The sequence below is a fragment of the Nannobrachium achirus genome (assembly GCF_963921795.1).
Source record: "Nannobrachium achirus genome assembly, chromosome: 3".
Lineage (NCBI taxonomy): Eukaryota > Metazoa > Chordata > Actinopteri > Myctophiformes > Myctophidae > Nannobrachium > Nannobrachium achirus.
Genome location: NC_137812.1, coordinates 42582288 through 42595808, shown reverse-complemented (window position 1 = coordinate 42595808; position 13521 = coordinate 42582288). Strand labels below are relative to the sequence as shown.

Sequence of the window (13521 nt, the reverse complement as noted above, 5' to 3'; positions counted from 1 at the left end):
CAAGTTGGCAAAGATATGGGTCTTCAGCTTATCTCTTCACCATCACCTCTTTTTTTCCCCTTATTGACTTATGCATATTTAGTATGGCCCATTGGCTTTCCGAAGCATTTCAGAAACGCTTCAGTGGCACATCGAACCAAATCCATTATCTGCCATCATTGGTGTTGTCTCAGATGAATTACAGTTACCTAAAACAAAACAGGATGTTCTAGCCTTTTCTTCTCTTCTGGCTCAACGGGCTACAGTATCTTACTCAATGGAAAGATGCTGCCCCACCCCTCCACTCCCACTGGATTAAATATATACTGTAATACTGTATGTCTTTCATGAAACTTGATCAAATATGTCATACCATTTGAGGAACAGAAAGCTAATTCAACAAAATGTGCCCCCCTTTCTGAAATGTTATGAGAAAAAGTTGCTGCCTCTATGCCTCGCTTTTTTCTAGTAGTGTTAATTAATTAGTTTATTTATTTCGTTCATTAAAAAAAATACAGACAATGATAACAATACAGAATACACACAGGCAGTAAGTTAACTGTTGACCGAAAAGGTGTGGGCTGAAGCCGAAGCTTCGTTTGTGTGTGTGGGTTGATGTATGTATGTTATGTCTGAAATTATGTGTTGAGATAATCCAATTTATGTAAATAACATATCGTTGTTGTCGGGCAGAAACCTTGTATCTCCAATTTTGCAAAGTAAAGCACTGCTTCATCACACAAGGCCGTCGCACAAAAGTAGTGAAAACAGCTGATCTACAAGCACACATCGCCTCGCGGTGCGAGGCGTTGTGTGCTTGTAGATCGGCTGTTTTCACTAGTTTAAATCATTTAAAAAATGATAAATACAAGACAAGCGGTTTTGGACATACGAGATTTCCACCCGACAACGACGATATTAATGTTGGATATGATTGGCAGGTGTGCATGCGTTTGGAGGAGGAGAGGAGAAGCTACGAGGAGGTGCGGAGGGGTTTGGAGAAGGAGAGGGAGGAGCTTAGGACGCAGCTCCAGGAGGCCACCAATGAGGTGAGAGGTTGAAGTTTGCCAACTCTCTATTTAAATGTGCATGTTGGATCAGTTGCATCTTCATGAATTTACAACATTTTAAATTGTAAATTCTTGCCTGGTGGCTCAACCAGTTAGCCAACTGACCACATGTTCCTCCTGAAATCCCACTCCGGTCTTGTCTCTGGGTGTCGCTCTCCGACATGTCGCCACTCCGAAATTGACTTCTTATTGTCGGAGTGGCGACACTTCCATAGAGGTTAAGTTTAGGGTAAGGGTTAGAGATAGGGTTAGTGTCGGAATGGAGACATGTCGGAAAGGAGACATGTCGGAGTGGCGGGGTGTAACCCTTGTCTCTCATGTTAACTTATCACATATGGACACTTGGTCAGGACCCCTTGACATCACTTGATATAACTTTAGCATCATTTTTCAACAAGCAGGGTAGTCCAATAGGTCTTCAACGTTTTACAAGCTCACAATGCCTCACAGCGCGAGGCGTTGTGAGCTTGTAGATCTACTATTTTTGGCTTAAGTTCTCAGAATATGGATGCTAGGGTTCAAGTGGTTAATATAAAAAAGGAGGAAAAAGCTTCTATCACACAAATATTTGGAGGACCCCCTGTAGCAACTCTAAGGACCCCCTAGGGGTCCCGGAACCCCTGTTGAAGACCCCTGCTCTATAGAATGTCTGAAATAGAATGCAGGCCTGATTGAGAACAAGGCACGGTTGCCATTAAAACCAAGTAAAAACATTGACATTGCTTCTACCGATTGCTTCTACCGATTCATAGGTGTCCAAATTGCATACTGATTGTTACCTTCATTTCATCATAAGAGAAAGGACATCTTCTTTGCCAGTATCGGATGCGAAAGTTACCTGATCAGGCATCAAAATGTGATGTTTGGGAGTGAGAATGTGTTGATATTTACCCGCTCTCTGCCTTTAGTTTCCTGTCTCTCTATACTCACCTAAATAAAGCAGAAAATGCAGGAAAGATCAAAGGTTTCATCGCTCAATGGCTTTTTCTGTGTTCTCAGATCTGTAGGCTGGAGTCGGTTCTCAAACAACAAGAAAACAAAGACAAGGCAGCCAATGAAAACCCTTCCCCATGTGGACCACATTGCACTCGCTTAGAGGGACAGCTGCGCCAGACGCAGACCCGACTGGCGCGGATGCAGGAAGATGGAGAGAGACTGCGGGAGAGACAGCAGAGGGAGATAACTTCTCTGAGGGGCGACAAGCACAGGCTAGAGGAGAAGGTTCTGGAACAGAGCCGGCTGAACACGGAGCGGAGCCTTCTAGAACAGAGCCAGCGCAGTATTGAGGATAGGATCAGGTAGTCACATTTGGGAAGAGGCAGTACTAAACTTTATGTTGACTTTCTTGATTCTTCTTGCCCTTCAACCTTGTCTTCTTAGTTCTTACATAAAAGGTCATGGGAGAATGTCTAAAAATGAAGGTTCATGATGTGGGTTTATGTGGATTAAGATCAAGAGAAATGGACGGGAGCTCTGACACTAGTGTGGGTTCTTATCTGGCTTGCAACCCATGTTATATATCCTCTTTCTCATCCCCCTTGTCTCTCTCATGTTTTCTGTAGCTACACACTTAAAAAATGTACCTGTAATTTCACTGTAGGCCTATATCCTATTCATAGTGTACTGTCCAATTAAGAACAAAACAACAGCATAAAAATGATCCATTACTGTACAGAGACAGAAAACGTATGTATGCAATGCATAATCTTTAACAATAATACATCTGGCATTCCATTGCCCTTACTGTTGGGATGTGTGTTTGCAGGGTGGAGTGCGAGGACCGTCTCAGAGCAGAATTCAGAATAGAATTGAACGCTGCAATTGCCGAGGGCGAACAGCGCTGGCAGGACCGGGAGCAGGAACTACAGACAAGACAAGACGAGCTACAGGCCCAACTAGCAGATGCTCAGTCGCAGGTGAGTGTCATCCAGAAATTCAATTGATAATCTAAGCTTAAACTAAGGATACAAGCATGTAGCCAAGCTTGAAAGACTTTAGTAGTCAATTACAATTTACAATTTAGGCATTCTCATACAGAGTGACTATTCAATAAATAACAGGGTAAAAGTCAAAATATATATACTGTATATATGTGTCCATATATACCGGTATATGTCACCGTTAGATCGAGAAACGGTTAGATCGAGAAACGGAGCGCTCGTCGTGCGGCGCGGGGCGGAACAATTGCGGTCGCTTTGATCCACAACAATGACAACGACAACAGCGTCGGCAGGAATGATAGGTGGTGGTGGTAGGGGTGTGTGGTGAACGACAAAACGAGCGCTCTTACCACGATCTAACTGAGTTACCCAATCTAACTGTAACATATATATATACTGCATATATAATTCAGGATGTACTGTAGTTCTAGTAACTGGAACTAAGAAAACTGAACGTACACAAATTCTCAGATCTCTCTACTGGCTTCATAGTCATAGAATTAGCATAAAATAGAATTTTAAACTATTACTATTAACTATTTAAACCATTCAATGGGCTTGAGTGAAAATATGGCCAAAATAACTGATTTGCTTTTACATTGTGAACCTCTTAGAAGTCTCCGGTCACCCGGGACCCCATATACTAACTGTTCCCGGAGTACAAACAAAACATGCTGAAGCAGCATTTACTAGTTATTAAGCCACACATAGTTGGAACACACTTCCAGTGGATCCGAGGCTTGTGCCAACTCTGAGTGCCTTTTTATGCCTTGTGTAAACACTTTGAATTGCCTTTGTGTCAGTTTATACAAATAAACTTGCCTTGCCTTGCCTTACATACTTAAGTTTTTTTTATCAGTTTTGTCATGAAATGGCATTGCAGATGGAGAAGAAGAGGGCGGGCTTGGGGGATGATTGCCATGGCAACCCTGAGATTGACAGGTTGAGGAAGGAGGTCCAGGAGACCATGGAGATTAACAAGAAGCTGAGGGAACAGCTGCAGGTACACATGTGCGCGCGCGCGCGCACACACACACACACACACACACACACACACACACACACACACACACACACACACACACACACGTACCCCCTCATCTCATTCCCTCCCTTTCTCTCTCTCTCTCCCTCTCTCTCTCTCTCTCTCCCCCTCTCTCTCTCTCTCTCTCTCTCTCTCTCTCTCTCTCCCTCCCTCGCTCTCACACATGCACACACACACACACACACACAAACACACACACACACACACACACGCACACACACAAAATCACATATGTCAAGCGTTTTCTCTGTGATTAATAATTTAGCTGCTTTGATGATACCGGGAGCATGCAGAGCTCACGGCGAGTGGAAAGGCAATATTGTGTGTGTGTGTGTGTGTGTGTGTGTGTGTGTGTGTGTGTGTGTGTGTGTGTGTGTGTGTGTGTGTGTGTGTGTGTGTGTGTGTGTGTGTGCGCGCACATCCACGTAGTTGTAAATGGATGTTTGTGGAACCTCTTGTACAAAGCACAATATGTGTTTATGTGTTGAAGGAGCCCCAAACCCCGGCACTGCAGCCGTTAGAGAGACCTGAGGAAAGACACAACCATGCCATGGCACTGCAGGCGCTGGAGAGACAGGCTAAGGAGGATGTGCTGTCTGAGAGGAACCGACTACAGACATTACACCATCTGCAGCTGGGTAACGCCTACATACACAATCTCCTCTCTTCCTCTGCTTGTTAGTACATCACTCACTCTCACAGATGCATGCACACGCACGCGCCCCTGTGCGCCCACTCACTCTGGAGTTTTAGATTTCAGAGTATATCGTTGCCGTCGGGCAGAGACCTGTTACTTTTCAGCATAGAAATATCAATAATAAAAGAACACGCCCGCACACTGCCGAACCGCACGGTACAAGAGCACATTTATTTAAGGAGACGCAGCGTTTTGGTCGTCACTGATGACCTTCTTCATGCAGGATACAAATTCTAAAATAGCTCAAATAGCAGCTCTACAAGCTCAAAACACGCCAGTACATCAGCTATTTTCGCTACTCTTGTTTGACACTGTATTATAATGAAGCAGGGCATTCATTTATGGGGAAAAGAGCAAACGTAAAAAGGTGAAATATTGAGATAAGAGATTTCTGCCCGATGATATATGATTGTGTGTGTGTGTGAGTGTGTGTGTGTGTGTGTGTGTGTGTGTGTGTGTGTGCGTGCGTGCGTGCGTGTGTGCGTGCGTACGTGTGTGTGTTGCATGTTCTCAGATAAGCAGCGAGCAGAGTTGACCCAGCAGCATACAGAGTGGAGCAGGCAGATGACCCAGAGACACATGCAGCAAATAGAGGACCTGCAGGCTGAGCTTCAGACACACACACAGATGATGGCCCTGCAACAAGTACACACACACACACACACATGCACACACACGTACACACACACGTACACACACACACACGCGCACATACACACACGCGCATAATGTACGATAAGGTTTCAGGTTCCATTGATCAAAATTTGACAAGGCAGGGTGTGCAGTATTTAACAAACAGTGCATCCTAAAATGTGTCAAACCTTACACGGATTCATTGGAGGATGGATCGCACAAAGTGGCAAGAGTTGCTTTTTCTTTTTTTATTATTACATGGATGAGAAACAAACATTTCGGCTATCAGCCTTCTTCAGTGTATCTTACACGGACCAACATCATAAGCAGAAGCATCAGTTTAAAACATGTACCCTAAAATACATCATTGATAAAACAAGCACAAGGATAATAAATAAGGCACTACGTGATCCCAATGCCCGTGAAGTGGGTCACTGAGAGTTGAGGCTGCAGGCAAGAGAGGAAACCACGAGGGGGGGATGATCTGTTATGACTCTCATCCATGTCGGGCAGAAACCTTGTATGTCCAAAACCCACACTTTTCAGGAAATGGAAAAAAGTAAGCTATGTTCCAATGTAACTAATGGAGTTATTATTTAGTCACAAGTTCTTCTTAATATTTTTCATTGGTTAAATATTCTTAAAACTCACAGACTTTACCACTTTCAACCTACTGTCTATGCATTATTGCCAGACCCATGAAATGGGTAGGCCTACATAAGCAAATGTCGGTCTGTCCCTTTTCTATATAAAGGGTATATATGATGATGACATGATGATGACATGCCTACAAAAGGCATGATGTCATAAATGATGATGACAGACAGGGGGTCTGGCACAACCAGGTTGACCTGGTCTAGTTGGATTAAATGTTCAAAGGTTTTCCTTTTTACATTTTTCAAAAGTCACTCAATTTTTGAAACGGTGAAAACCGCTTCCAATGAATGGCTTTGTGTGTATCACGCCCATATATGGTCATTTCAGTCCAGAATGAACAGGCTTTTTCAAAAACAGAATGTCCGTTTAATTACCATATATGGTGATGTCAGTCCAGAATGAACAGGGTTTTTCAAAAACACAAAGTATGTTACCTTATGTCCATATATGGTCACTCCAGGCCAGAATGAACAGGTTTTTCCTGTCCCACAGAATGTCCGTTTAATTACCATATATGGTGATCTCAGTCCAGAATGAACAGGGTTTTTCAAAAACACAAAGTATGTTACCTTATGTCCATATATGGTCACTCCAGGCCAGAATGAACAGGTTTTTCCTGTCCCGTACGTGTAAAATATCAGTCCAGAATGAATAGGCTTTTTCAAAAAGCAAAATGTGTGGTGTCCCTCCCGGTTAGATGAATGGATACTTTGAGGATTGGTCAAGCTTCACATGATAATTTGGCCTTCAGGGTTTATCTGTCTTGTACATGCAGTATCTATTGCAGATTATCAAAACAGATGAAAAATACATTCAGAATAGAGGTTTTATCTGTCTACCGCTTCACTTCGAACCAAGGTTTGATTTTTTAATTGGATTTGTAGTCTCACTGGGGAAATTCAGTTTCAGCTTCACCCAGCTGATGTCTGCCCAGCTGATTATGAGTACATGGAGGGAGCAGTTAGGGCTTGTATTGCTCAAGGACAGCTCAACACAAAGAACAGGGCTGGAAGGTTAACCTTATGATTACCAGCCTGCTTCTCTCTCCACCCACTAAGCTACGACCTCCCTATCATACCACTTGGAACACTGTTTCCCAAACAGTGGGTCGGGACCCATTTGTGGGTCGCGGACATATTTTTATGGGTCCCTTTATTTTTTGTTTCCATTATACGTATATATATATATATCGTCACTGTCTGGCCAAAACCTCTTAACTCCATTTTTGAGGTTTGGCATAAATCAGGGCTATTGAACACCCTTTACATCTGAGTGTTGGTTAAAATAATATTGAACCAATGGAAAGTAGTAAAAAATGCTTGGGACAAAACCCCTAACTCGACATTTTCTGCCAAGCCAGAAACTCCACCCGATTGGCCCTCTCTTTTTTTCATAAATATGTGCTATTGAACACCCTTTACGTCTGTGTGTTGGTTAAAATAATATTGAACCAATGGAAAGTAGTAAAAAGCCCTTCGGTCAAAACCTCCTAACTCCACTTGACCTCATTTTCCTTCGGCCCGACAGCAGAGATATATAAAAACAATCCCAAAAGAACAAACATTTTCATGAATTAAAAAATCTATTCTTTCATGAAGAAATCAAAGACAAATCAAAGACATTCTATCAATTAGGGGGAAAAAAATTAAGAAGTAGTGAAAATAGCCGATCTACGAGCTCACAATGCAGCCCGAAGCGACGCATTGTGTGCTTGTAGATCTGCTGTTTTCATTAGTTTGGGTCCTGGGCAAACGTCTAATTTCTCTTTTGGGTCACAGGCTAAAAGATCTGGGAACCACTGACTTAGAACATAGTGAATCTATTTATGACAATATGAAATATGGAGATACAAGGTTCTGCCCCACATGAATGTTGGTGAGGCTGCAGACAGGACAGCATGCAGGCCAGGGCCAGGGGAGGAACCATCATGTAGTACGTTAGTGAGGGTGTGCAGCGTGGCCTAACCATGCCCTCCTCAGTGATGGAAGAGAAGAAGAGGGGAAAACCAATGATAACCTCTCCAGCTCCTTGGAGAGGCCTTTTCTCAATCCGCCCAAAACTGGGCTGGTATACTCAAGAACTGGAGGAATAAAAGTCAGGTATATATTCGTTTTCTTTTAAGGGAATGGATCGTTGGCTGTGTGTGTGTGTGTGTGTGTGTCAAAGCGTAGGGTGGGATTTCCCATGACAAATCAGATCATATCTGAACTCTGAGGTGGAGAGACTACTGACCTGTTGTCCAGAATTTATTGCAGATTGTGGAGAGGGGATATTGTCCTCTGTTAATTAATTCATAACTTGACTGCCGCCCTTATGCATTTATAGAAGGAAACCTCCCAACAACAGAGTGTCTCTGGTCATCTCTCCTAACACTGATTATAACCATATCCATAGTCTCAGCTCCTTTCATTATCAGTGAGAACTCCTGTCTGTCACCATTTATCCACACAATCCAATGAGTCAAGCCAGGTAGGAGCAGGACCCCATCAGGAGCTCTGTGGCTGTACAACAGTCATATTTTCACAGAGATAACGAAGGGAAGGTAGATATGTATCCAAACTGTTCTACGTGCCCCCACAAACAACAAAAACAAAAGACAAAACAACATCGCATCTTAGGTAAATAGTATGTATGTGCATATATCATTTGATACGTGCTTCTTTGTGTCTGTGTCTGTGTGTGTGTGTGTGTGTGTGTGTGTGTGTGTGTGTGTGTGTGTGTGTGTGTGTGTGTGTGTGTGTGTGTGTGTGTGTGTACTTGCGTGTGCTCACAGGACCTGAAGCAGCAGAACCAGTGGCAGGTGTTTGAGCGGCAGCTTGATGAGAGTCGCTGTGCGGTGCTGGAGCTTCAGAGAGAAAACACTTCACTGAAAGAACAACTCAAACAAAGGTAGAGAGGAAAGGAGAGGAGAGGAGGGAGGACATAAGGATATGAGATTTAGGAAAGGAAATGCTATTGCTAAAATACAGTATTTTATCGCTTTATATTGGCTAGGCTACTCCTTTCCTTTCCTTTCCTTTCCTTTCCTCTCCTCTCCTCTCCTCTCCTCTCCTCTCCTCCAGGCTGAGCCAGGAGGAGTCGGAGGCCCAGGAGAAAGAGGAGGAGCGGGCGGAGGCGCTGCAGAAGAGAGACGCCGAGAAGCTGGAGGAGGAGGCGCAGCATCTGAAAGAGGAGGTGGAGAAGCTGCGGGTGGAGATGGAGAAACTGGAGGAGTCCCAGAAACACTGGGAGGAGAGGAAGGAGGAGGAGACCAGAGAAGAGGAGGAGGAGCGGAGAAGAGAGGAGGAGGAGGAGAGGAGAAGAGAGGAGGTGGAGGACATCAGGAGAGAGCACAAGAGAGAGATGCAGAGCTTGGTCTCTGAGTACAGCAGTGCCCAGAAGAACCTGCAGGCGCGCATAGTGGCCCTGGAGACTGAGTGAGTTGGACAAATACACAGTACACCACATGACCTGTCATCTCAACGCTCGCTGTAATAATAATACAATAATAACTAGTCCCGTGCCCGGGGGTGTGCGATGAGGGACTGAATGTAGGAGTCTCAGAAGTGATGTTGGAGAACCCAGATCGGTGCCCGTTGGGCAGAATAGTCAACATCGATGTCCAGTCGTGCAATACCCGTTGTATCCGTCTGGCTGACTGGCACTCTTTTATGCCCATATATGGTGTTCCATGTCCAGGCCAGTCTGCGATGTCATCTCCAAATTTGGGCACTGTAGTGATGTCAGTCAGTGATGTCAGTTGGGCTTTGTTACCATGTTACCATGGCGATATACAGTATATCACTGGCCAGATGGCCAAGACATGGCCCATATCTGTGTGTCTGGTTCAGATAGGGATCTCCATGTATGGGCATAAAATATATTGTATGTTGTGATGTCATGGGAACCACTCTAACAGAATCCCTTTTATGCCTATATATGGAGATCCCTGATGTCATCAATATTACGCCCATATCTAACAGGACTTCATATGGGAATGCCCATATGGAGGAGGAAGACAGCCCATATCTGTACGGCTGGTTCAGACAGGGATCTCCATATATGGGCATGAAAGGGATGTACATATATACAGTACATGGATCTCCATATATGGGTAACTGGTCCGATATACATCACTGGCCAGATGGCCGAGAATTAATGGCGAGGTCGCATGTCGCCCTGAGGCGTCTTACTAGTAGTTAGATAATATGGAGACTGAGTGAGTAGGACAGAGGATACACAGTATCACCAGGGATGGGACCATAATCGTTATTATCGTTTATCGTGATAAACACTCACATATTGTGCAGATTTAAGTTTATCGTGCACTGGGATCAATTCACCTTTTATTTGCCGAGTTGCATATCCGGGACCATTTGTAAAATGGACCTTGAAATAACGCACTTAATAGTCTTTTTTCACTCTCTACCAAATCTCGTTGCCAGAAAACAGCCAATCTACACGTTTGTAGCTTGTAGATCGGCTATTTTTTGGCAAATGTTCCCCCGAATAATGGATGTTGGGGATATTTTGATTATCGTGATGATATCGTAAATCATAATTTCTTTGGTCACAATAATGTCAACAGGTTGTAATCTACTCTGACACTCCAACACTGACATATGGAAAATGTGGCTAGGTATATGGATGAAAAAGAAAAATAGTGTGTGACATCTGTGTATGTGTGTGTGTGTGTGTGTTCCAGACTCCAGGAGAGGGAGGATAAGTGCAGGAGGAGAGAGCCTCGACATGATGACCTGCAGCTGGGGAGACTCCAGGACAGACTAACAGAGAGAGACCAGCTTATCAAACGACTTGTGGTGAGAACACACACACACACACACACTCACAAACAAACACACACACACAAACACGCGCGCACAGTCGCACACAGACGCACACACACACCATGTTAGACCAAAAAGGGGGGGACCTTGTGTAATGTCATCTTTCGACCATTATGACCTAGAAGACCTACTTCTGGTTTCATGCAGCATGAGTACTAGCGCATCCTCTGCAATTAATAATATAAATCATAAACTATGTTTAAATTGCATAGCACCCAATTGTTACGCAGTGCTTTACAGTGAAGGAAAACTATTAAAAGAATACAATTGTAGACATAATAAATAAAAGACAAAGTATAACAAATACACCGTAAGATCCTAGTTGCTCATTTACCTAAAGGTAACTCAGTCGGTCAGTCAAATCAGTGAATGAATATCCATCCTTGCATCCTCCGTTCCCCGCAGGATGAGAGACATCAGCTGCAGGTCCACCCCCCTGGCTCTGTCCCCCCTGGCTCTGTCCCCCCTGGCTCTGTCCCCCCTGGCTCTGTCCCCGGGGACAACGGCACCCTCAGACTCCGTGACAACAAATCCCGCCCTGGGAGCGTCTCCACGCCAACCATGAGGGTGAGTTGTGGTTTTGTTTTGTGTAGCGCAGGGGTCTTCAACGCTTTTCAGGCCAAGGACCGCTTAGTTGAGAGAGAGATGAAGCAGGGACCCCCTCAACCTGTTCATAGATTCATATAGTTTCATGTCAATTCGTGTTTTCAGATATTTAACCACTTGAACCGTCAACACGTAATAAACTTGACCTTTCACTCTATACTTAGCCTGCTTTTTCCCCCAATACATCAAAGCTCTTTGCCAAAAATAGAAGATCTACAAGCTCACAACGCCTCGAAGTGCTTCCAATATGGCACTAGGTTTCAAGTTGTTAATATAAAAAGGATTTGAAGGACCCCCTGTAGTAACTCTAAGGACCCCATAGGGGTCCCAGACCCCCTCTTGAAGACCCTTGGTGTAGCGGGTTGCATTCAGGCCACCAGGTGTGTGAGTTCAATGATGTCACTAGACTAGAGTCTCCATGAGTTGAATTATCCTCAGAAGAATTATCTTTGCATTTTCATTCTCCAAAATAACATGCTACTTTGTTTGAAATAGTTAACTTCCAAAACACATCAGCCATTGTTGACAATGTTATCAATCTAATATATGACATGTTTATCATGGTTCATTGTAATTAGGATCTGCAATTTTGTGGAATCAACATAGCTGAGAATTGTGCTGGAAATAAAATGCTTTTGACCATCATGTTAGTACCATGCTGTAAATTCATGTCAGTCTGTGTAGAGTAATGGCAATATATATTTGGTATGTCTGTCTGCATGGGCGTCATCAGGGGATGGCAATGGCCACCCCTAGTGTTCACATTTAACCTCAAATTCAGTTATTTTATGCATAGGCTAACTCTGAATTGTTTTTGCAGAGCTTTTGATATCATCACAATGTGACAGGTGTTATACGTGTTTTATGCAACCATTAATCTATTAACCACTTTCAATGTGGCATTCTAGTTTTGGGAATGTCATTATAGGCCAACATTTTCAAACATTTTCTTTTTGCCCCAAACAAATAGCGAAAGTAGTTGATCTACATGCTCTTAACGTGTCGCCATCCACTATTTTCGCTATTTTCGAAATGGGGCCATGGTAACTTGCCACCGGCTATTTGTTTCTGAAATCACGCCTCTGTTTGACCGCCATCGTGTGGTTGTTGTGTTGACAGAGGAAGCGGCTGGAGGAGTCTCCGACCCGCGGCAGCACCAGCATCTCCAGCTCTTACGACAGAAGCCTCCTCCTTCCCCCCACCTCATCTTCCTCGTCGTCTCCCTCCTCCTCCCCGTCTTTTCAGCAGCGCTCCTCCTCCACGCTCCCCCACGCCTCCACCTCTCACCCCCAGGTCTCCACCCACTACTCCACCTCCTCGCTGCCCCACAAGCACACCTCCCTCTCCCTGGGCCAGCAGCAGTCCTCCTCCCCGTTGCTCCAGCGCGCCGCCCGCTCTCGGACCTCCTGCACGCCTCCCACCCCGGCTCCCACCGCGCCTCTCCCCGTCTGCCCCTCCCCGCAGGCGGGCATCCGCTACGTCAGTCCCGCTAGCCAGGAGCCGCGGTCACACCTGCAGGGGCAGCCAATCAGGTGATGATGGCATTTATGATGCAAGGCTGTCATTTTGCAAACAAGCTAAACAAAACATACGTTTGTCTAATAAGTTCTTCTTTGTTTTTCCAGGGGCCCTTATTTTGAACAAAGGGGGACTGTGACGGAAGGGCTAAAGCAGGAGTGGTTCACCAAATACTTCTCCTTCTGAAAACACACACACACACACACACACTGCTTCATATACAGCCCATTGCCTCTTCTTCACACCAGTTTTGTCTTGTACTACAGTACTACATACACATACTACTGCTGTACATATATACATACATACATAAATACAGGCACAACTACACCAATACATACAGGCATATCACCAGCAAGGCCATCGCTCAAACATTGCCTCAAAGCTCAACCAAAAAGTGCTTCTCAAACACATGCCTGACCTCTTCCCAAACATACCCAGGGTCTTTGTATAGTTTGGAATGCCTCTTTAACTTTTTAAAGCTGCCTTCCTTTTTCTTTTAATGTAACCATTGATGTAACCACATCGCCTGACTCAATGCAAACCTTTA

General features: G+C 44.4%; 1 protein-coding gene across 1 annotated transcript in view; it reads left to right on the top strand.

Moving 5' to 3' along the window:
- Nucleotides 1-13157, top strand: part of fam184b (family with sequence similarity 184 member B) — a gene marked incomplete at both ends in the record, with an annotated part of 27078 nt that extends 13921 nt beyond the window's left edge. Inside the window, 12 exons of the mRNA XM_080722611.1 lie at nucleotides 921-1028; nucleotides 2049-2347; nucleotides 2815-2965; nucleotides 3873-3992; nucleotides 4525-4672; nucleotides 5246-5376; nucleotides 8795-8910; nucleotides 9084-9437; nucleotides 10706-10820; nucleotides 11253-11414; nucleotides 12573-12985; nucleotides 13079-13157. Coding sequence (XP_080578737.1) covers nucleotides 921-1028; nucleotides 2049-2347; nucleotides 2815-2965; nucleotides 3873-3992; nucleotides 4525-4672; nucleotides 5246-5376; nucleotides 8795-8910; nucleotides 9084-9437; nucleotides 10706-10820; nucleotides 11253-11414; nucleotides 12573-12985; nucleotides 13079-13157 — 2196 coding nt within the window. The remainder of the gene's footprint in view (nucleotides 1-920; nucleotides 1029-2048; nucleotides 2348-2814; nucleotides 2966-3872; nucleotides 3993-4524; nucleotides 4673-5245; nucleotides 5377-8794; nucleotides 8911-9083; nucleotides 9438-10705; nucleotides 10821-11252; nucleotides 11415-12572; nucleotides 12986-13078) is intronic.
- Between the last annotated feature and the right edge of the window lie 364 nt (nucleotides 13158-13521).